The sequence below is a fragment of the Octopus sinensis genome, linkage group LG5 (genome assembly GCF_006345805.1).
Source record: "Octopus sinensis linkage group LG5, ASM634580v1, whole genome shotgun sequence".
In the NCBI taxonomy this organism is placed as follows: Eukaryota; Metazoa; Mollusca; class Cephalopoda; order Octopoda; family Octopodidae; genus Octopus; species Octopus sinensis.
This window is the reverse complement of record NC_043001.1, coordinates 76,444,007-76,467,034: the sequence shown is the minus strand read 5'-3', so window position 1 is coordinate 76,467,034 and position 23,028 is coordinate 76,444,007. Positions and strand designations below refer to the sequence as shown.

Here is a 23,028-nt window from a genome sequence, read left to right as displayed (position 1 = left end):
ACCCTTTTCTAAATGTTAAAATATATAAGAGAGTTAGGCTTGTGTATCTAAGATACAACCTAACTAATAAACTGCTGCTGTGACATTTTTGTACATAAGGAGTTAACTCGAGTCATGAGTCCAGTACCATTTTGATCCAACATGCAGGCATGGCTGTGTGGTTAAGAAGCTTGCTTCTAAACCATGGCATTTTGGGCAAGTATTTTCCACTATAGCCTTCAACTGACCAAAGCCTTGTGAGTGGGTTTGGTAGATGGAAACAGAAATGCAATCATGCGGGTGTGTATGAAAGAGAGAGAAAGAGAGAGTCTACACCTTTGTCTTGCCATCAAATAATGATTGTAAATGAGCATTACTTTCATACAAGTGACAGGAAGAGCATCCAGCCATTGAAAAATCAACCTCAACAAATTCCAACTGATCAATGGAAGCTTGGAAAAGTGGACATTAATTGACAATAATTTGAGGGAAGCACAAAACATTTTCTCCTCTCGAGACACAGTAGCACATTGAAATTTGATACCTACTGTAACAGATCAAGTTATAGTAGACAGGTGAAATGACTTTTTCATTTTGTTTTTAGGTGATCAGAGGAGGTAGAGTACGAAAAATGCATGGACCATTTGTTCAACTAAATAACAATTACACAATAGACATAGTGGTACTAGAAGGATGGATATATAACTTGGTAATGATAACTACAATGACATGCTGAGGAATATTTCTACAATGATGATGATGGATGGTGGTGGTGGTGATGACAAATATTCCGAAACTATTGTGGTTATCTTCCAAGGGTGGTGCTGATAAACATGTCACTTTGGTAGATAAGCTAGCTTAAAGTCAGATTCCAGACATTCAGCTCAACATTTATATATATGTATTTATATATAGTTTCTAACTTGTCATTAGAAAAAAGCTACTTCTTACACCCTTTGGCTGTCTTTTTAACCCTTTGGTATTTAAACTGGCTGGTCATCCGGCTGTAGAAAACTTGCCACGTGAATAGTACTGCACATATGTATATCTGGCCAAAGTATTCCCGGTGGGGTAACATTTCTCCATGATCAGACATGTTTTCACAGAAGACTGGGAAGACAGTAACACACACACACACACACACACACAATGGGATTCTTTCAGTTTCTGTCTACCAAATTCACTCACAAGACTTTTGTCATACCAGGGCTATAGTAGAAAACATTTGCTCAAGATGCCACACATTAGACTGAACCCAAGACTATATGGTTAGGAAGCAAAATTCTTACAACACAGACACGCATGTGCCTTGATGCAATAATGTATGTGCCACTCCTGTATAGATATAGGACACAGTCAATCTAGAAAAACACTCACAGGTAATTTTTGTTATCTATTTCTTCAATGGCAACATGAACTGATACAATGCAGAATAAGTGTCCTGTTGAGATAATTAAACCGTCAGCAGTTATTGTTTAGTCCAGATGAAACCTAATCCAACAGATTTATGATCAAAACAGGCATGCTAGCAATTATGACCACATTCTTTCAGGGATGTCAGGACTACCTTATTTTGTGTTGTTTTTAAATACTGAGGTGTGACTTAGTGGGAAATCTGGCTACTATTTCTAGCAAATCAAACAACCATAAAGAGCAGGCATGGACAATTTTGTTTCAAGAAGTAGGCCACATGAGACATAGCTCATCATCAGGCAAACTGCAATACTAAAAAAAAAATATTCAAGGTAATTCTTTTGTTAGGTGTGCCAGTCAGAAAGTCCTATGGATTACAGTTTCCTCACGACTGATGTAGAGTGTTTGTTATTGATTTCACACATACTGTAGATTCAAGTGTAAGACCTAATGAGTTGGCCATTATGAACTTTGTTAACAGTTGTGGACATGAAAAGAATAATTGTTTCTAATAAAGACACATGGCTAGAAATTTGTGGGTTGTAGTGAAGTGTTTAAACCTTTTGTTACCATACTTCTGTTGAGATGCTCTGTGTTTCTTTCAATTAATTTTAAATATAACAAAGTATTTAGTAAAATAACTTAGTTACCATTCAGCTAGTGTTAGGAACATAAATTGTGACTAAGGTTTGGTGGATGATTTTAATTCAGAACTTTTGAAAACAAGACATTCGTACTACAGAGCCAGAGGCAGTCTCAGGTGGGTTGGTATCAAAAGGGTTAATTATAATGACCCCACCAGAAGAATGAAAAAGTTGACCGTGGTAAGGTCCTGAACTAAGAACAAAGAGCCCGAACAAAGACAATTTTAATAAGCAGGAATGGCTGTGTAGTTAAGAAGTTTGTTTTGCAACTAAGTGTTTTCTACTAGCCCTGGGCCAACTAATGCCTTGTGAGTGAATTTGGTAGACAGAAACTATGTGGTAGCCAATCATATATATATTTGTGTGTGTGTGTGTGTGTGTGTGTCTCTATGTTAGTCACCCCCACAGCTTGACAATTGATGGTATGTTTATGTCTCTGTAACTTAGCAGTTCAGCAAAAGATACCAAACTTAAAAAAATAAGTACTGGGGGTCAATTTGTTTGACTAAAACCCTTCAAACCAGTGTCCCTCAATAACTGAAACAAGTAAAAGATAAAAAAATAAAATAATGGCAAGAATAATTGTTTCTAACAAACACAAGGTCAGATATTGGGAGGGAGTTGGCAGGTGATTATATAAACCCCTGGTATTTACCTAGTACTATATTTTAATCAACCTCAGAAAGATTAAAGCTAAAGTTGACTTTGGCTGGATCTGAATTCAATGTAAAGAGTCAAAACAAATACAATTTCTATAAATAAATTATTTGACCATATCCACCATCATTTTCAATTTTTATCCATCCATCCACCTATTTTTGCCACCCACTATTCCTGAGAATAGTCATGGGAATACTGTCCTCAGGCACCCCTTCATAAAGTCCAGAGGTAATCATCATTACATTTTCCTGATGGATTCTTAAAAACAATTTCCATATCTGCTTTGATTGTCATGAGCCACATCTTCAGCTGACCACCTCTCCGCTTAAACCCAAGGGAGGATCTGGTGCTATTACCTTCTGGACAAATTTGTCATGGCAGCTCAACAGTGACAAAATTATTTTACTAAATTCTCCATTATCTTATAAATTAATAGAAACAAAAGCAATGTATTTCAACAGAAATATGGTAAAAAAAAAAAAAAAAAAAAAAAGAGTTAATACTCACTCACACACACACAACCTACCATCTTTAAAAAAAAGGACAATTTTGAGAATAGTCTAGGATATGTTGTTTACAAATAGACAGGGAAACCATGGCTAGATTGCCTAATCATAGGCCTACTCAATTCTAGGTTAACCAAGGGCTAAACAACAACACACATCAAGCATTTACAATTTATTTATCTGCGTGTGTCTGAGCCTGTTTCTGCCAATTACAGATATTCTGGCTTAGTTTGATTAATAAGAATATATGTAGACCAAGATCTAGGATAGGTAGTAATGAATGTTCATCATTAATAACAAACAATCCCAGTGGATGTAGTCTATTCAGAAATTAATAGCTTAGATCACAGCAGTGAACAATCCCAGTGAATAAAGATATTTCACAACAAAGCTATCTTTAGCTTTAAAACTCCCAATAAACAATTTGCAATGAGTAAAGTCTGTAACCTCAGGACTCTTTAGCTAAGACCCATCATTACTCACATTGTTTTAACATTCACTTTTCTATGCTTGCGTAGGTCAGCCAGAATGTCTCAAGGCATATTTTCTAAGGCTGGACACCATTCCATTCACCAACTCTCACTTGTTTTCAAACAGAGTAATATTTCCTCACAAACATCAAGAAGGGCATCCATAGAAACCATGCCAAATCCGACTGGAACTTGGTGCAGCTCTCCAGCTTACAAGTTTCAGTCAAATTAACCCTTGCCAGCATGGAAAGCAGATGCTACATGATGATGAAACAGACATGTTTTGATGGGAAATTGGAAAGAAATAACCTTGCTTATGTAATGGTGTCACTCTTTTACAACTATCCAGCCATGTCAAGATGAGGTGTAAACACATACACGTCAAACACACACATTATCAATATCAATATTTAAAGAGTGTGTTGTTAAACACTAGAAAGCTTCAGTATTTCATCCAGGGGAGATGCCTTTAAAGACATATAGTGTTAAAAAAAAACACAGCATACTTCAAAGGTGAAACAAAATCGCCCCAGATGTGAGAGCAACAGATACTGATATCGTCCAGTTATTTCCAGTTGTCAGTGTCACATACTCCTTTCTATGCCTCCAAAACTGTGTGGTTAAGAGGTTTCCTTTGGAACCACATAGTTTTAGGTTCAGTTCCATTGGACAACACTTTGGACAAGTGTCTTTTACTTTAACCTCAGGCCAATAAAACCCTTGTGAGTGGATTTGGTTGATGGAAAAACAAAAAAGCTGTCCCGTGTGTGTGTGTGCACGCGTGCGCACTCATGTCGACATCATATGATGGTTGTAAGCAAATATCAGTCATACAAGTGAATTTGTTTCCAGTCTTCCATGAGACATGTCTAAGGATAGGAAAATATCACCTTGCTTGATAACAGGTGAGAGATAGCAAACAAAGGAAAACTTGGTGGTAAAATGATTATAATGATAAAACACAACACTTCTTTCAGTTTCTTCAAAATTCAATCACATGGTTTTGACCATCTCATTTTTTATATAAAGACAGTCGAGAGTGACATTTCATTACACTCTGATTTTAAACTCAATCCAAGTTTAATTGCCACTGAGTTGACTACAGCTTCTCTCCTCTCAAAACTGTGGCCTTGTGCCTATATGAAAGAATCAATTAACCAGCAGACAAAACACTTTCATCATTTAGTTATATTGTTCTGAGTTCAAATTCTGTTAACTTTGCTTTTGAACCTTGAGTCAAATTAAATTACCAGTGTGAGCTTGTACCTGTGTAAGCAATTAAAATTAGTGGGGCACTGAACAAAAAGTTTTAGCCCTTTAGTATTTGAACGGGCCATATCTGACCCAAATACTCTGTTCATCTCATGTTTAAGCCAGCCACATCAGGCCCAAATATTTCACCTGTTTTATGTTCAAAATGACCAGATCCAACTTTTTACACTTAACCTACAAGAAAATGCAGGATTAATTTTAAATGATGTGAAGAAATAAGCATTACATTTGACTGAGTAATCTGTATACTAAAGGGTTACAGTATTTTTAGTTATTCTGTTGTCTGGAGAGAGTCATTTTCTTTTAGTGCCTTATAATTTAACACACTCACAGGTAAAGTTTCCACTCATTTACTTATATATTTTTCTAAAATTTTCGTTGCATCTTGCAACCTTTTGAACTGGTGAATGTGTTAAATTAAAAGGCACTAAAAGAGAATGACTCTCCCCAGACACAACAGAATATGCTTCAACACACAAACTCACATAAAGAATCTTGCAAACCAAATCCAAAAATGAAATATTTTTAGTTAGTATCCTTTATATTCTAAGTTGAAATTCTCCTAAGGTTAGCTTTATCTTTCATCCTTTGAGGATGGGTTAATAGTCAAATATTAGAAAAAATTAAATTTCCTCTTCCTCTAAATTTGCGCTACTCTTTACATTAAAACAGTGTAATTGTCATTTATAACTAACAAAAACAGTAGTGTCGTGTGCAGTTTGAAAGTAAACTTCCGTGTCTCACTGAAATCCTATTCTTTTCAAATGTGCAACCAATAGTCTTGTGAAAGAACTACAATACTTGATGGTAAAAAAAATGCACGAGAATATTATGCACACTACAATTTCAGCAGCACATATTCAGAAAAAGTTTTAGTGTACTAAAGCAAGGGTAAAGAGGATGCTTCTTTTTTTTTTTTTTTGGCAATGACATCTCATATGCCATCAAATACAGTATCATATTTCCCCTCTCTCTAAGCTTTTGGCTCAGAGCTGAATCAAAAATCCATAATTATCAGATACAAATTTCACATTAATTATTAGATATTTTAAAACTAATTAATCATTAATTAGTATTCAACAACAATTGGATCTCATAACTGTTAATGCCTTTTTTCATAATGGCATTAGAGGAAGGTAGAGGAAAAAATGCTCATGAAATGTAGGTACTTCAGATTGGTGAGATTGTTATAGTTGATGCCCAACCTGACTGAACATCTCTGTGCTAGCAGGGAAAAACATAGTTTGAAAAGAAAGGAAGAGCCTGGTTTCACTGCTTGCAACAGAGTAAAGCCTGCTAAAGGCACCCATGAAACAGGTGGAGGCATATTAAGCCTATCACTCAAAAGTTCAAATATACTACACAAGAAAAATACTATAAACAAGTAAAAGAATAGGAAAATTGTTCTTTATGACTAAATCAAACAGGCAGGTACTCATCTCTCTCCAATAGCTCTATGGAGCATAGTTAGAGAATGTAAGTGAAAAATAAATAAACGGCTTAGCCAGGTAGTGAACCTACATAACAGATGCAGCTTACTGGAAGCTTAACATGACTCTACAGTGCTTACAGTAAAAAGAAAAAATATATCTTATTTAAAAGCCAAACCCATACATAAGAGACACGAAGAGCATTGGTATAAGAGCTACTTCTCTCAACAAGTATCTCTTTGTTGTTTAGGAATTATTTGAAATGATGGGAGTATGTGGTGAGAGAGAGAAAGTGACAATGCATGTATCTGTGTTTGTGTATGTATATATATATATATATATATATATATCAGTTTTTTAAAAAAAAACTGTAGCCTTAGATATTGAATTAAATGGATTTCTCCATTATCTCAGTTATTTACTGTTATCAGTAGCAGAAATTAGCTAGAGACTGATGAAGGATGTACTTTTAAATACAGAAACAAACAAATGAAAAAGTAAAAGGTGCTTTTAAACTTGACTACATAGAACAATCAATTTCTCTCACTTATACAACTGAGAAATGGGAGGTGAGAGCAACCATGCCTTTATTAACATCCACCAGTGTACGTATGTGTATATCATCATTGGTTTACTGTCCATGTTTCCATCCTTGCATGGGTTGGATGGAATTTGTAGAGGCAGATTTTTTTATGGCTAGATGCCCTTTCTGTTGCCAATCTTCACTTGTTTCCAAGTAAGGTAAGACTTTTCCCATGACTAGACATGGTTTTCAAAGAAGATTGAGAAATGAAACTCACTGCCTATATGACAGTGGCACTCATGTACAACCATCATGTGATGTCAAGACAAGACACCATACATTTTATGCACATTTTATGCACACACACACACACACACAGAGATGATATATTTATGATGAACTTCAAGTTTCACTTACCAAATCCACTTGCAAAGCTTTGATAGCCTGATACTGTAGAAGACACTTGCCAAGCAGTGGGACTGAATCCAAATCCAATTAGTTGCAAAGCACAGTTCTTAACCACAGAGCCAGACACACTAGTGTCATGGTTATAGCAGAATCCAAACAGCAGAGGAATGACATTTTTTTAATAGCAATCAATTACCATCCCTTCACCTTCCAAGACCAAATGTTGTCTAGGGCAACTAGGCCTTTCTTAACCATCTCTGACCTGGGCCCCTGTGTCTAACTTTAACCTCAATATGGGCTCCTCAGTAAAAGAAAAATAGTTGCATACACAGCTCAAGAATAATAATTACAGGCAAACTAGCTGACAGAATCGCAAAAAAAAAAATTCAGAAGAATAACAATAATAGGCCTATCTCTCAAATACCATATTTATTCATGGCAAGCAAACAAATGACAAAATCACAAAAAGATTCAGGAGAATAACAATGATAGGCTTGTCTTTTAACTACTGTATTTGTTCACTGAAATTGCTACTTTCCTCATCATTTTCACTAGTTTGAATGTCTGAATCACTCTCATTGTTTTTGTAAGTGTAAATTCATCATCCAAAGAATAAATATCATTAACAATTTCCTCAACTGTAAAGAATCTAGGTTTTGTTCATTTACCAGATGAAGTTATGGGCTCATCACACTCATTTCATCACCATTTTTTTTTTTTTTTCAATTAAAAATGAAAGCAAATTCCAGTTACAGGGGTCACCATTAACAAGGAGTCATAAACACACTCGACTACAATGTTGCAATGTGATCAGTTTTCTATTTTGTATATTTATGTTCTTTTTCTACATGTGTGTTCATTAGCGCTTTAATGGGAATTAAATGTAGAGATTACATTTCTGAACCTATTTTCCCCTAGACCCCACTGTAACTTTCCAGGGAAATGCCCACCATCAGTTGAGAAAAAACGACTTTATTTTTAATATTTTATCACAATTATTTAATATGAAAGAATCTACTGGTAGCCTTTTTTTTTATTAAGTATTGAGTATAAAAAAGAAGTACATTATCGACTAAGAAAACAAAAAAAGATTTTCACAATTCCACGTCCCACTATAAAAAAAAAAAGAAAAAAATTTGGATCCCATGCTCCATGTTGGGAATCACTGGTTTAGGCTTTTCCTACTATACCTAGGACATGGTGCAATTGGGTCAATTTTTATTTCATGGTTAAGTGAGAAAGAAGAGAGAGAACATGTCTTTCATCTTCACAGGTTAGCTACAACCAGGGTCTATGCACCAACAAGAACAAACTGCACTATGGAGTTACAACACATAAGATTGCCACACAATCCCACATAATAAACCACTGTATGTGTTGAAGTATGCTGAGTGATCCTTAAAACAATGGTGGAAAGAAACTTCTGAAGTTGTGGGTATATATGTCTCACCGAGACGTTTTGACTAGCAGTCTCATCCTCATTTTAATGTCCACTTTTCCATGCTTGCATGGAATAAACAGAATTTGTTGAAGCAGATTTTCTATTAACATATGTCCATCATTTCACCAACCCTCACCTGTTTCCAGGCAAGGTAATATTAACCCATGGCCAGATATGCTTTCACAGAAGACGGGAAATGAATGATATCACTTGTATGATGGCGATGCTCACTTACAATCATCACATAATATCAAAACAAGGGTACACATAAACACACATGCACGCACAACAGACTTCTTTAAGTTTCCACCTACCAAATCCATTCACACAGCTTTGGTTGGCTAAGGCTATAGCAGACACTTGCCCAAGGTACTGTGCAATAGAATGGAACTGAACCCAAATCCATGATTGAGAAGCAAGCTTCATAACAACATAGCCATACCTGTGTCTATAAGTTAGAAATTAATTTGAGTAATACAAGGCTAATTGAAAAATGCACAAGTGCAGCTTTAATATCATCATCATTTAACATCTTATCTTTTCTGCTGGTACCTGTTGGACAGGTCAACAGAATCCAATGAGTCTGATGACTTCATCGGTCTTCAATGTCTGCTTTGGCAAATGAAAATGAAATATACTTTGTTAGTATGTTTTATTAAAAGAGGTAAAGAGATTGTATGTGTACTGACAGAGGGGACTATATTGGCAGGGATTTAACTGATGGTCTTACATCCATGACGAACAGATCAAACAAGTTATTTCATGTGCAGCAGTTTAAAACATTGCAGGAATGATGGTGAAGTAAGAAGTTCACTTCCCGACCAGATGGTTCTGAATTCAATCCCACTATAGCTCTGGGCAGACCAAAGCTATGTCAGTGGATTTGGTAGGTGGAAACTCAAAGAATCAAATCATATTTATACATAAGTGTATGTCAATGTGTGTGTCTTTGTTCCCCATCACTTTTTGATGGCCAGTGTTGGTTTGTTTAGCAGTTCAACCAAAGGGACCAATAGCACAAGCACCAGGTTTTAAAAATGTACAGGGATCAATTCATTCAACTAAAACCCTTCATGGTAGCGTCCTAGCATAGCTGCAGTCCAATGGCTGAAACAGACTAAAGATTCACAAACCATATTGCATTGGACAACACAGTCTAAAATACACATACACACATAGGGTGGGAGGTGGGGGCACCTTGAGCAAGTGTCTTCTACTATAGCCTCAACCCAACTTCTTGAGTGATGTGTCAACTGAAAAACAGCAATTGTATTTATGTGTGATTATATATATCATCATTTTAACATCCACTTTTCCAAGCTTGCATGGGTCAGATGGAATTTGCTGAGGTTTAATTTTCTATGGCCAAATGCCTTTCTTCATCATCATTTAATGTCCACCTTCCATGCTGGGTTGGACAGGTTGACAGGAGCTGGACAGGCCTACATCATACCTCTGTCCATTTTGGTATGTTTTTTTTTGCAGCTGGATGCCCTTCCTAACACCAACCACCTTGCAGAGTGAGCCGAGTGCTTTTTATGTGGCACCAGCACAGATTAGGTCAGTTTTGGCATGGTTTTTACAGCTGGATGCCCAACCAAATGCCAACCACTTCATGTATATATTTCTACCTCTTTGTTTTGACATTGCATGCTAATTGCATACTAACATCTATCATACAAGTACTCCTGTTTGTTAGCAATGTCCCATGTAAATATGTCCAAATTAGGGTAAAATGTTACCTTGTTTGGAAATAGGTATGGGTTGGCAGCAGGATGAGCATCCAGCTATAGAAAATCTGCCTCAACTTAGTTTGTCCGATTCATGCAAGCAAGGAAAAGTAAATCTTAATATGACACACATACACATTGCACTGGATCATAATGCATAGTTTTAAATCTTAAGTAGATTGAATGACATACGGCATTTAGGAAATTCAGTGACATATCAATAGCTCTTTATATGAAAACCATCAAATTTCCCAAACACTTGGACTCTTCAACTTGCTATAACCAAACTAGAAACGTTGTGGGAGAGTACTTAAAATATTTTACCTACTTGTGCATGATGTATATTTAAACTAGTGACAGAGCTTCATTCAAGAATAGTTGTACTTCAAGGTATGGCTCTGTAGTTTAGAATCTCTCTCTGTAACTATGTGGTTTTGGGTTTAGTCCTACCTTGAGTTAGTGTCCACTTTAACTCCAGGTCAGAAAGTGTATGGAAGTTCATATATATATACTCAATATAAAATAGTGTACATTTAAACAAAAAAGAAAACTGCCTTCAATGGGCAGTTTTTATATGCTAGTAGTCAAAATGACCAAAACCACATTTAAGAGCAATCATCAAAAAGAATGGAAAATAAAAACTTTTACCTTGTTATTTTAATCTGGTCAGATCTAAATTTAAAAAATTTTTTAGCAAATCAAATAATTTGCTAGGCAAAATTTCTCATCAGTGACTGCGCTATAACACTAACATATAATTAAGAGACGAATAACATGTGTCTCATCGTTATACATTATAATTTTTCAAATTCACCATGCAAGCCAACTGAAACTGCACTTGCGCGGTGAATTTGAAAAATGATAATGCATAACGATGGGACACGTTATTCGTTTCTTAATTATATGTTAGTGTTATGGCGCAGTCACTGATGAGAAATTTCGCCTAGCAAATTATTTCATTTGCTAAAAAAATTTTGAAACCTAGGTCTGACCAGATTAAAAAACAAGGTGAAAGTTTGTATTTTGCATTCCATTTGAAGATTGCTTTTAAATGTGGTTTTGGTCATTTTGACTACTTCTTCTAGCATGTAAAAACTGCCTGTTTAAATGTACATATTGAGATAATGTTGTCTATTGACTTTTTATACATGCTGGGCCACTGGTAGTGAATTTTCTAAAAAAAAAAAAATCACTACCCTATATTTTATATATACATATTCTTTTTTTTTATTTTCTTGCTTCAGTCATTTGACTGCAGCCCTGCTGCAGCACCGCCTTGAGGGGTTTTAGTTGAACAAATCAATCCTGGGGCTTATTTTTAAGCCTAATACTTATTCTATCAGTCTCTTTTGCTAAACACACCAACACCGGTTGTCAAGCAGTGATGGGGGACAAACACAGACACAAAGGCATGCAATGTACACACACAACAGGCTTCTTTCAGTTTCTGTCTACCAAATACACCCACAAATCTTTGGTTGGCTTGAGGCTATAGCAGAAGACACTTGGCCAAGGTGCCTTGCAGTGGGACTGAACCTGGAACCAAGTGGTTGGGAAGCAAGCTTCTTTTCATACAGTCATTTATTATATTATAAATACATATTTATATCTCTGCATATATGCATATGTGTCTTTATTTGTTCCCTCCAACTGTTTGAAATTCTGTGCTGGATTGTTTATGTTGCCAATAACTTAGCAGTTTGATGAAAGAGACTGACAGAACAAGTACCAGACTTTAACCCTTTAGTGATCATATTACTGTCAAATGTAATGCTTATTTATTCGTGTTATTTTGAATTAATCGTGCATTATCTTGTAGCTTCGAGATTTGGATGATGTAACTTTCCTTAGAATGACATTGTAGGATAGGTGTGACATACCAGATCAGGCCAGTCTGCACATAAGTAAGTAGGATATTTGGGTCAGACATGGCCAGTTTAAATGCTAAAGGGTTAAAGAAAAAATAAGTATTAAAGTTGACTTGTTAGACTGAACCCTCCAAAGCAGTGCCCCAACATGGCTTCAGTCAAATGACTGAAACAAGTAAACTGATAATGCAGAATGTTAATATTTTATATCAATATAAGGTGTTAGAACATCATCATCATCATCGTTTAACGTCCGTTTTCCATGCTAGCATGGGTTGGACGGTTCAACTGGGGTCTGGGGAGCCAGTAGGCTGCGCCAGGCCCAGTCTGATCTGGCAGTCTTTCTACAGCTGGATGCCCTTCCTAACGCCAACCACTCTGTGAGTGTAGTGGGTGCTTTTTATGTGCCACCTGCACAGGTGCCAGACGAGGCTGGCAAACGGCCAGGATTGGATGGTGCTTTTTACGTGCCACCGGCACGGGGGCCAGACAAGACTGGCAACGGCCACAATCGGATGGTGCTTTTTATGTGCCACCGGCACGGAGGCCAGTCAGGGCGGCGCTGGCAACGGCCACGTTCGGACGGTTCTCTTATGTGCCACCGGCACTGGTATCACAGCTACAATTTCCATTGATGTTGATCGATTTCAATTTTCACTTGCCTCAACAGGTCTTCACAAGTAGGGTTTGTGTCACAAGAAGGAAAGGTATGTGTAAGTGGACTGGCTACGTCCCAGGTAGAGGCCACGGGTTATGGTCTCACTTGTCCTGCTGGGCCTTCCTACGCACAGCATACTTCCAAAGGTCTCGGTCTCTAGTCATTTCCTTGGTGAGACCTAAAGTTCAAAGGTCGTGCTTCACCACCTCGTCCCAGGTTTTCCTGGGTCTACCTCTTCCACAGGTTCCCTCAACCGCTAGGGTGTGGCACTTTTTCACACAACTATCTTCATCCATTCTCGCTACATGACCATACCAGCACAAACGTCTCTCTTGCACGCCACAACTGATGCTCCTTAGGTCAAATTGTAGTAATTTTAATAAAACCAAATCATTACAGTTATGAGAATACCTCTTTTAAGTTTGCATTGACCCACTCTATCACACTTGAACTTTTCATCATCTGACACAAGATCCTCTCAGTTGAACTTTGTCTTTCTCTCCCAATGCCCCTGTCACATTCCTCTCAAAAGATCTTTGTCTTGCAAGTTACTTGGTGAACCTATCAGTGTTGGTACCATGTAAAAAGCATCCAGTCCACACTGTAAAGTGGTTAGCGTTTGGAAGGGCATCCAGCTGTAAAAACCATAACAAAACTGACCTTACCTGTGCTTATGCCATGTAAAAAGCACTCTGTCCACTCTACTGGTGCTTGGTGTTAGGAAAGGCATGCAGCTGTAAAAACCATGCCAAAACCAACACAGAAGTTTAGTGCAGGCTCCTGTCAAACTGTCCAATACATGCCAGCATGGAAGACAGATGCTAAACAATGATGATAATGATAACAGCTCAGATCAACCAGAGCCACATATATTTCAGAATAGTCAATGAAAACCTTTATTCCACCCATTTCTTTTTGACAAACCCATCATCATCAACATTAAGACTACTTTTACATCACTGCATAGGTTGGCTGGAAATTGTTGAGGTAGATTTTCTATGGCTTAATGTCCTTCCTGTCACCAACCCTCACCTGTTCCCAAATAAGGTAAATTTTTCCCATGGCTGGACATGTTTTCACATAAAATTGGAAATGAAGGATACTACTGTATGGTGGTGACACTCGTTTGCAACTATCACATGATATCGAGACAAGAAGACAAAACACACACACGCACGCATATATACAGTAGGTGTTTTTCAATTTACACCTACCTAATCCACTTGCATGGCTCTGGTCAGCCTGGGGCCATAGCAGAGGATGCCCAAAGTGCCACACGGTTGGACTGAACCCAGAACCAAGTGGTTGGGAAGCAAGCTTCTTAACCACACAGTCACACCTGCACCTATTTTTAACAAAATAACAGAGGATAATTTTTCTCTCAACTACAGTTGAATATGATAAGCCTGTTGGTAATTCCACTGAAATAGTAGACTTCAGTGATAAAGTTAAACACACAAGCAAAACACAGTATTAGTAACCCAAATTCTTCATTCTTTTATTTTTTCAGCCAGAGGCAGTAGCCATACTGGGGCACTGCCATTAAAAGTTTTGCTTACAATACCTAGGTTTCACAAGCAGTAATCCATCTAAATACTAACTAGGCTTCATGTTGCATAATCTCAATGATTGGATGAGAATAGGTGTTTTAAACATGATATGGCTGTGAAATTGACAGCTTAATTGCATTAACCTTTTAGCATTCAGGTTACACAGTTAAATGTAATGCTTAATTATTCACACTGTCTAGAATTAATCTTCCATTATTTCATAGCTTTGAGGTTTTGATGATGTGATTGCTTATTTTTAAAATGACATAGCAGAGTAGATGTGAAAGGCAGAATTTAGCTACTTTGAACATAGAAAAAGGTGGAATATTTGGGTCAGATACGGTCATTTAATTTCTAAAGGGTTAAATTAGAGAAATAGATTAATACATACAAAAAGTCAACTCACAGAAGTATGGTCCAATGAGATTTTCTCGGAATGTTGCCTTTAAAGATTAGCATTCAAATCAAGATTAGAATAATTATCATCATTTGCTTAATGCCATGAAGCCAGAGATAAGCACTGGCTTTTAAACTTCCCTGGGGCTTTAGAAAATTGGTGGCCAAGAAACCAGTTCATGTAAAAATTTATAGGTACCATGAAATGGTGCAATTCATTGCTGGAATTAAGAGGAGCAGCATTCACCAAGCCGATTTACCTTAGAATATACATCATAAAGATGAAGTACTGTGTCTATAATTTTATAACTTAGTGGTGTCCAAAATATTTAAAGTTCATACAAAGTTTGAATTTACAGGTCACCCCGAATTTTATGAGTGAAATTGGGTAAATGGAAACAATGTGAAAGCCCAACAGATAGATTGCACCTGTACTTCAACTAGCATGGCTTGTTGCACAGTATCACATCCATTTAATCTAAGATCTAAATTGTGCATGTGCCAGTGGAATGTTTCAGCCAAATTAACAGCAGGTAGTAACTGAATACATGGTTACTCATTGTTAAAACAGAGTGTTCATTACAGGTTAGATCTGAGACAGCTCAGAGTCAATAGGAAATAATATTTAAAACCATTGTTGTTTAATTGTGCAACCCATGCAAGTATGGGTCTAACAGAATTTGTTGGGGTGGATTTTCTACAGCTGGATATCATTCCTGTTGCTAACCCTCAGCTGCTTCCATGTAAGGTAATATTCCTCATGACCAGACATGTTTTCATGGAAGATAGTGATATTCCTTGACAGCAATCACATGAAGTCAAAGCAAGGAAACAGTAAAACACACACAAATTATATATGTAAATATATATATGTACACACATGACAGGTTTCTTTCAGTTTGTGACCACCAAATCCACTCTGAAGGCTTTGGTTGTCCTGGGGCTATAGTAGAAGACACTCACCCAAGGTACCAATTTCTTTACTACCCTATAGGGGCTAAACAAGGACAGACAAATGGATTAAGTCGATTACATAGATCCCAGTGCGTAACTGGTACTTAATTTATCGACTCCGAAAGGATGAAGGGCAAAGTCAACCTTGGTAGAATTTGAACTCAGAACGTAACAGCAGACGAAATACGGCTACGCATTTCGTCCGGCATGCTAACGTTTCTGTCAGCTCACCGCTGGTACCATACTCACCCAAGGTACCATGCAGTGGAACTGAAGCCAAGATCATATGGTTAGAATGCAAACTTCTTAGCACAAAGTCATGCTTGTGCTCATATATAAATCAACACACACACAACTTTACCTAAACAGTGATTAGTAAGCCCTTTCAACCATTGGGTCATTCAAGCAGCACTCAAACAGTCTGACTTTATATATGTTGAACATATCAACCTGCTGGAGCCATCAAAACCACTTGAACTGTATGTCAATTTTAAGCTTCACATACAGTTTTTACCATCATATTATGTATATGTAATTGATTTAAACCATTTAAGGCAAGTGGATGGACATGGATGCAATGGTTGCTGGAAGAGGCAAGATACTAGTGACCTCTCGGCCAGTTGTCCCACAACCTGTTCCACCAAGTCATCTGTGTTTAATACACTGGCTAACTGTAATTAAGGAGAGGAAATGAAGGAGTTATTACTGCCCAAAAGTAGTGCACAGAAACCTAAAGACCCAGTCTCTAGTTGAAAGCTGATAAGACCATGAAACATGTCAGAAAATCTATCATACATAGCACAGATGTGGCTGTGAGGTACAGGGTGACCGTGCAGTTAAAAAATTTGCTTCCCAACCATATGGTTTGGGGTTCGGTCCCATGGCAAAGCACCTTGGACAAGTTAACATAATTGCTGTGATTTGGTGTCACTGGTTGGATGCCCTTCCTAATGCCAACAACTTTACAGAATATACTGGGTGCTTTGTTTTGTGACACCAGCACTAGTGACACTATCAAGTATCTCACAAGATAAGACTCCTTCAATTAAGTAAGGGTGTAGTATTGAAGAAGGTGAATGTATGATAGAAAGACAGAAAGAAGTGCCTTGCTGAAGAGAAGATACATAGCTTCTCCAGCTGAAGAGGGAGAATAGGACTAGAGAGTCAGAAAAGGTGGGTGGGCAGGGAAGTCCACATTATATGTGTGTGTGTGTATACATATATATATATATATACTTTTACTTGTTGCAGTCATTTGACAGCAGCCGTGCTGGAGCACTGCCTTAAAGGGTTTTAGTTGAAGAAATTGACCCCAGGACTTATTTTTTGTAAGCCTAGTACTTATTCTATTGGTTTCTCTTCCTGAACCACTAAGTTATGTGGACATAACACACCAGCATTGGTTGTCAAGCAATGGCATGGAGACAGACACACAAATATATATATGTATATATATATATATATAAATACACACACACATATATACAAAAGGTTTCTTTCAGTTTCCATCTACTAAATCCACTCACAAGGCTTTGGTTGATCTGAGGCTATAGTGGTAGACACTTACTCAAGTGCCATGTTATTGGGAAGTAAGCTTCTTACCACACAGTCACGCCTGCACTTATGTGTACATATATGTGTGTGTGTATTATACATACATATAAAGTCTTAAATATGGTGTGCAAATTAGAAGCTCCAGTTCTGTGAGGCTACTAGATTTGTTGCGTATATCAACAGGGTAGTTAATTCTGAGATTGGTTACGTGATGTAGACCACTTTGATGAGAACCTGATGAGATTCTGAAATTGATTAAGATTGATTTTTTTTTTTCAGTCTACGGAGAAATGGTTAAATTTACCATGCTTATATATCTATTATGTATATTTTATATAGACAGATAGACAGACACGTAGGTAGGTTGGATAAAAAGCTAGCTAGATAGGTAGGTAGATGGCTAGATGTTTCTTTATTAGACACACAGGGCTGGACACAGACGGGACTAGCTAGACAGATACATAGCTAAATAGATAGATAGACGTTGGACACGAGTTTTTATTCAGTTTCTATCAACCAAATTCACACACAAGACTTAATTGGCCTGAAGTTAAGTGGAAGACAATTGCCAAAGATGTGTAGCGTGACTGAACCTGAGACAGCATGATTCGGAAGTACGTTTCTCAACCACACAACTACGCCTGCGCCTACCGGATACATAAGTTTTCAAAATTAATGTTCAAAATTCTTACATGCTTCCTCTCTCTTTATCTATCCCTTGAGAATGTAATTTCAACCGGACATATCAAATTACAAAGCTCGCAGATAATAAAACATTGTGCCTGTGTGTGTGTATATAATAAATGTTTGCGTAGCTGCGTGTGTGTGTATATAAATGTTTGCGTAGCTGCGTGTGTATGTGCTATGGTGGTCTGAGAGAGAGATAAAAAGAATTTTGCCTCTATCCAAAAAAAAAAAAAAAAAAGAAAATTCTGCAAATAAATATTTTCTCCAAGTAATAACACTAACGATTAATACAACAATGTCTAAGTAGAACAAAAGCCAATACAAGTAATAGCAATTTCCGTATTTTCGTATTAGTAACAAAATGCCTTCGGAGGGCGTGGCAAACTTATTGATTCTTTATCCTTTACAACTAGGGTCAACAAACTCTTTTCTGTTTTATATTTAAATATAACAACAAAAACTTATCGATAGTTTTCTAAATTCTTTAACCGATATTTCACTTAATGTTTTTGTCGAAAAGGAAAGCTTTTGGTTACAATTATATGACTATTGAAAGAGTGCCAAATGGTATACCTTACAACGGTATTTTTCGTTCTCTCTTTCTCTCTTAAGTTCTACTCATTCTAGTTTCTAAATTCAAAACCTGTTGGAATCGACTATATTTGTCAATGCCTATAAGATCGATAAAATTATTGCTCGGTCGATAGAATCCTATACATTTTCAGTTCCATCAAATTTAAACCTTTGTACCAGCGGTTTAGATTTCATATTAAAAGTAGCTGCCCATAAGCTCCAGGTCAGTTCTATTCAGTCTTGTGATCTAAGATATTACCGATGCTCTCCCCACCCCAAACCGAATATCTGAGGTTTAATATATGTCCTTCCTTTTTATTCGCACAATCAGTATAGATGAGTGAGATTTGTCTGCTATTTCTAGCAAATATGTAAAGGCTCTATGGTCGGCTCGCCTTTAGGAACGGTATTTATAGATAGTAATATGGTGGCTATGATGATGGAACTTATAATTTTCCTTATAAAATGGTGAAGTTATCGGCGGCGATGGATGAAAAGTACGTGACCGGATTTTGAACATCATTTAAGACTCGTCTTTTTATCGCCCTCGTATACGTTTCCTGAAAGCATCTACATAAGAAATTGACTATCTAATCACACACGTGCACCAATCATATAAAAACCTTTATGGATCAGAAACATTGTGCACACCTACTGCCCAACAACTATCGACAACTTAAATTTATGATGAGCCAAAGGATATCCGAAGATACAGCAGACATTTAAAAATGTTGGTACTGAATTTGAAGGTGGGTGCTAAGCGAACATGATGTTAGAAAATGCTAATAAAATATCACTTTTAGACAAAAAAAAAAAAGAAGCAATATGCTTAGTGACTTGGATAATTTTAAAATGAAGTGTTTCGATTTATAAACAAGTTACTATACAGGAGTATATTGTACTCTGATTAGCTCTTATAAGAAAAAGAACTGATAAATCACTACATTTAAAAAATTATTTTTTAATGTATTACAATATTTAGTGCCACCAGCAAATTTCTATAAATAATCGCCATAGCTTGTCTAATATGGGCTGCAACTCTTGAGAATTATTATCTTTCAATTTTAATACAGGATGTAAAAATTACGAAGAACTCGAGTGAATTTTATATATGTGTATATATATATATATATAGTGTGTGTATGTATGTATGTGTGTGCATATATATCAGAATAGAGACGAATCGCAGTAGGTGACATTCTTGCAGCCAACAACAAAAAACCTCTAAAAGTCAAAGCTATAGGAATTGTTTACAAAATATTTTGACGGAAACAATACAAACTGACAATCGAAGTGCAGGTTGTTTACGTCAATCTCTTCACCATCCTATTATATATATATATATATATATATAATATATATATATATATATATATAACCACTTTGAGTAAAAGGAGAGAGGCCATATTTGTTAAAAGGGAAGCGATATAATAATTGAATCTAGTTGTCTATCCTTGTAAACTATTTTATTTTTTTCGGTTTTACATAGGATGATTGTTCTTTGCAGTTAAAGAATGCCAAATAAATATATTGATGCCGTTCGATGAAACACACGACCAATTTTTAGGTGGGAGAGGAGTCATAGCTGACGTTTTCGAATCGATTTTATTATATAACTTTTATCACTCGAGACAAACAGAATCTAAACAATGAGTTGACTCTGATGGGATATGAACTCAAAACCATAGGGTACGAAGCTAACGAAATATTGTAAAAGCATCAAATCAGCCAACCAGCAAACACGCTACCACTTCTACTGCCAATAAGCTTTCTTCATCCAAGAAGACGCCCAGATTCTTCTTTTTTTAATGCTGTGAAATAGGAACTTGTGACATTCATGCCTCTTCAAAGTGCATTAACGACATTTGACGAAGAATGAGAATGTGAAATAAGGCACAAAACGAATAAAAATTAATTTTAAGAAATTAGGAAGGTTGAAGGGTAAAATCTTCAGGTGGTTCCTGATAGAATTAATTAATCATTATTTGATTGAGGGCGGTGTTGAGCGGAAATATAATGAAGACAGAGTAACATCAAACTATTATTCACTGAAATAATAATAATGTTACTGGTTATTCCACTGAAATACTTATATATATATATATGATATTATATGAATTAACGAACTGAATAATTATATTTTTAAAAGATGAAGGGAGGGGTCGCACAGTAAACATGGTCAAGTGTTATGTATGTGTATTATAAGAATGTACATATTACAGACACACACACACACATATATATATATATATATATATATATATATATATATGTCTATTTTTCATGTGTATATTAAATAGTCATGTGCATATATATATATATATATATATTGATATATATGAATGTGTGACATCCCATCCACCAAGACTATGTCAATTGATTTCTATTACACGCAACTAAATACTGTTACAACCGGAAATTTAGGGTAAAAGATTCGAATATAATAAAAATTCTTATTCTTTATCAAGACAACTACTAAATGAGAATACAAAGTAAATGTCAACAAGATGTTACCTTTTCGCCATCGGAGATCTGATCATCGTAATCAGCCATTTTGATTTTGAATGTTAGCAAAGTAAGGAATGATGCATGCTGGGCGGAAAAAGCTAAAATTAAAAAAAATTTAATCAGTAATATTATTTACTACTTTTTATATTTATAGATATGTATTGAGAAAATGTAAAATATATACTAATTATAAATAAATAAAAATGTATAATAAATATTATTGGTGGTTTTTGCCTACGCTATTGTGTATGCCTCTATGTGTCAATGTGTGTACATCATTGTGAGTTGTGTGCGCATGTTGAACTAAAAGAGTGCCTGTGCTTAGCGGGTCTATATTTATTATAAATTATTTCGGGCTTTGGGACTGCGTTGCATTTCAAGAAATTATTGTAATTTTGTGATTTCTTTAAATCATCCCTTACAAAATTGAACATCACATCATATGGGCACAAACACACATATTTACATACTCATGGGTGTGTATATGTATGTAAGTGTTTGTAGGGGAGGGTCATAATTAACAAAAATTGCAACTAAAAATGATACGTGGACTAAGCGAGCTAATTTTTTTTTTTTTTCTGATAGAGCAATTTCTTTTAAAGTACTTTTAATATTTGGCATGAAAATAAAAGTAAATTCTGCTGAGTAGGATGTTTAGAATAGAAATTAATGTAGCTGAAATATAGTGGGTGTAGTTGACATTAATGTGAGGTCACTTCCTGTTTGGGAAAAGTCAACTATTATAAACAAAGCCTTTTTTCTACTTTACACACACACACATAGATACATAGGCAAAGGCAATTTTTTGGTATTGGTACATGACGTCAGTCATGCGTGAGTGTGTATAATGAACGTGTTTGACTGTTCAGCTCTGTCGAGCAGACGAAGGCCAATGTCACACACACTCATGACGTCATAGACTTTTACCGAAAACTTACCTATATGTGTGTGTATGAAGATATAATTCAAAGTTGTCCAAAAATGTCATCACATTAATATCTACTGGTGAAACAATGTTGTAGCCAATACACTTTACAATGAGATCTGTGAGAAAGATAATCATGTGATCAAAGAGATAAGACCCCACTGTGTGGTAGAGCCCATAGCCACTTGTAATATAAAAAAGGTATAGGCAGAATCTCTCAGTGACAACCTCAGTAAAATCATCATCAACAACAACAACATTTAACGTCCGGTTTCCATGCTGGCATGAGTTGGACGGCTTGACCGGAACTGGCAAGGCCAGGGATCGCGCCAAGTTCCATAGAGTGTTTTGGCTAGGTTTCTACAGCTGGATCTTCCTAACATCAAACACTTTACATAGTTTCCTAGGTACATTTTACGTGGCGCTAGCATCCACACCAAGGCATTTTACGTGGTACCTTGATTTTAGGATATTAATTATGTTGTGATGGGTGGGTCTTCTTGGATACAGCAATGCGCCACGAATCTCGGTCCTCTCTTTCGTATGACCGAGATATATGACGCATTGCTGTACTCAAGAAGATCTGCCCACTGCAACAAAAACAATATCTAAAAACCAAGGTGCCACGTAGACCAGGCATAGTGGTTTGGAGACCAGACATAGTGATTCAGGACAGAGAAGAGTAATGAAATCAGTTGCCCACCAGATGTCAACATAAAGAGAAATATCAGCGAAAAAGAAAACATCTACGCTAAAATATTCTTTTCTACTCTTGGCACAAGGCCCGAAATTTTGGGGGAAGGGTCCAGTCGATCAGATCGATCACAGTACGCAACTGGTACTTAATTTATCGACCCCGAAAGGATGAAAGCAAAGTCG

General features: G+C 36.4%; 1 protein-coding gene across 1 annotated transcript in view; it reads right to left on the bottom strand.

Moving 5' to 3' along the window:
- LOC115211802 (F-actin-capping protein subunit alpha-2) overlaps positions 1-21,860 on the bottom strand; it is a 48,237-nt gene extending 26,377 nt beyond the window's left edge. Inside the window, exons 1-2 of the mRNA XM_029780505.2 lie at positions 21,830-21,860; positions 21,231-21,322 (exon numbers count right to left, since the gene is read on the bottom strand). Coding sequence (XP_029636365.2) covers positions 21,231-21,322; positions 21,830-21,845 — 108 coding nt within the window. The 5' untranslated portion in view covers positions 21,846-21,860. The remainder of the gene's footprint in view (positions 1-21,230; positions 21,323-21,829) is intronic.
- Positions 21,861-23,028: the final 1,168 nt, after the last annotated feature.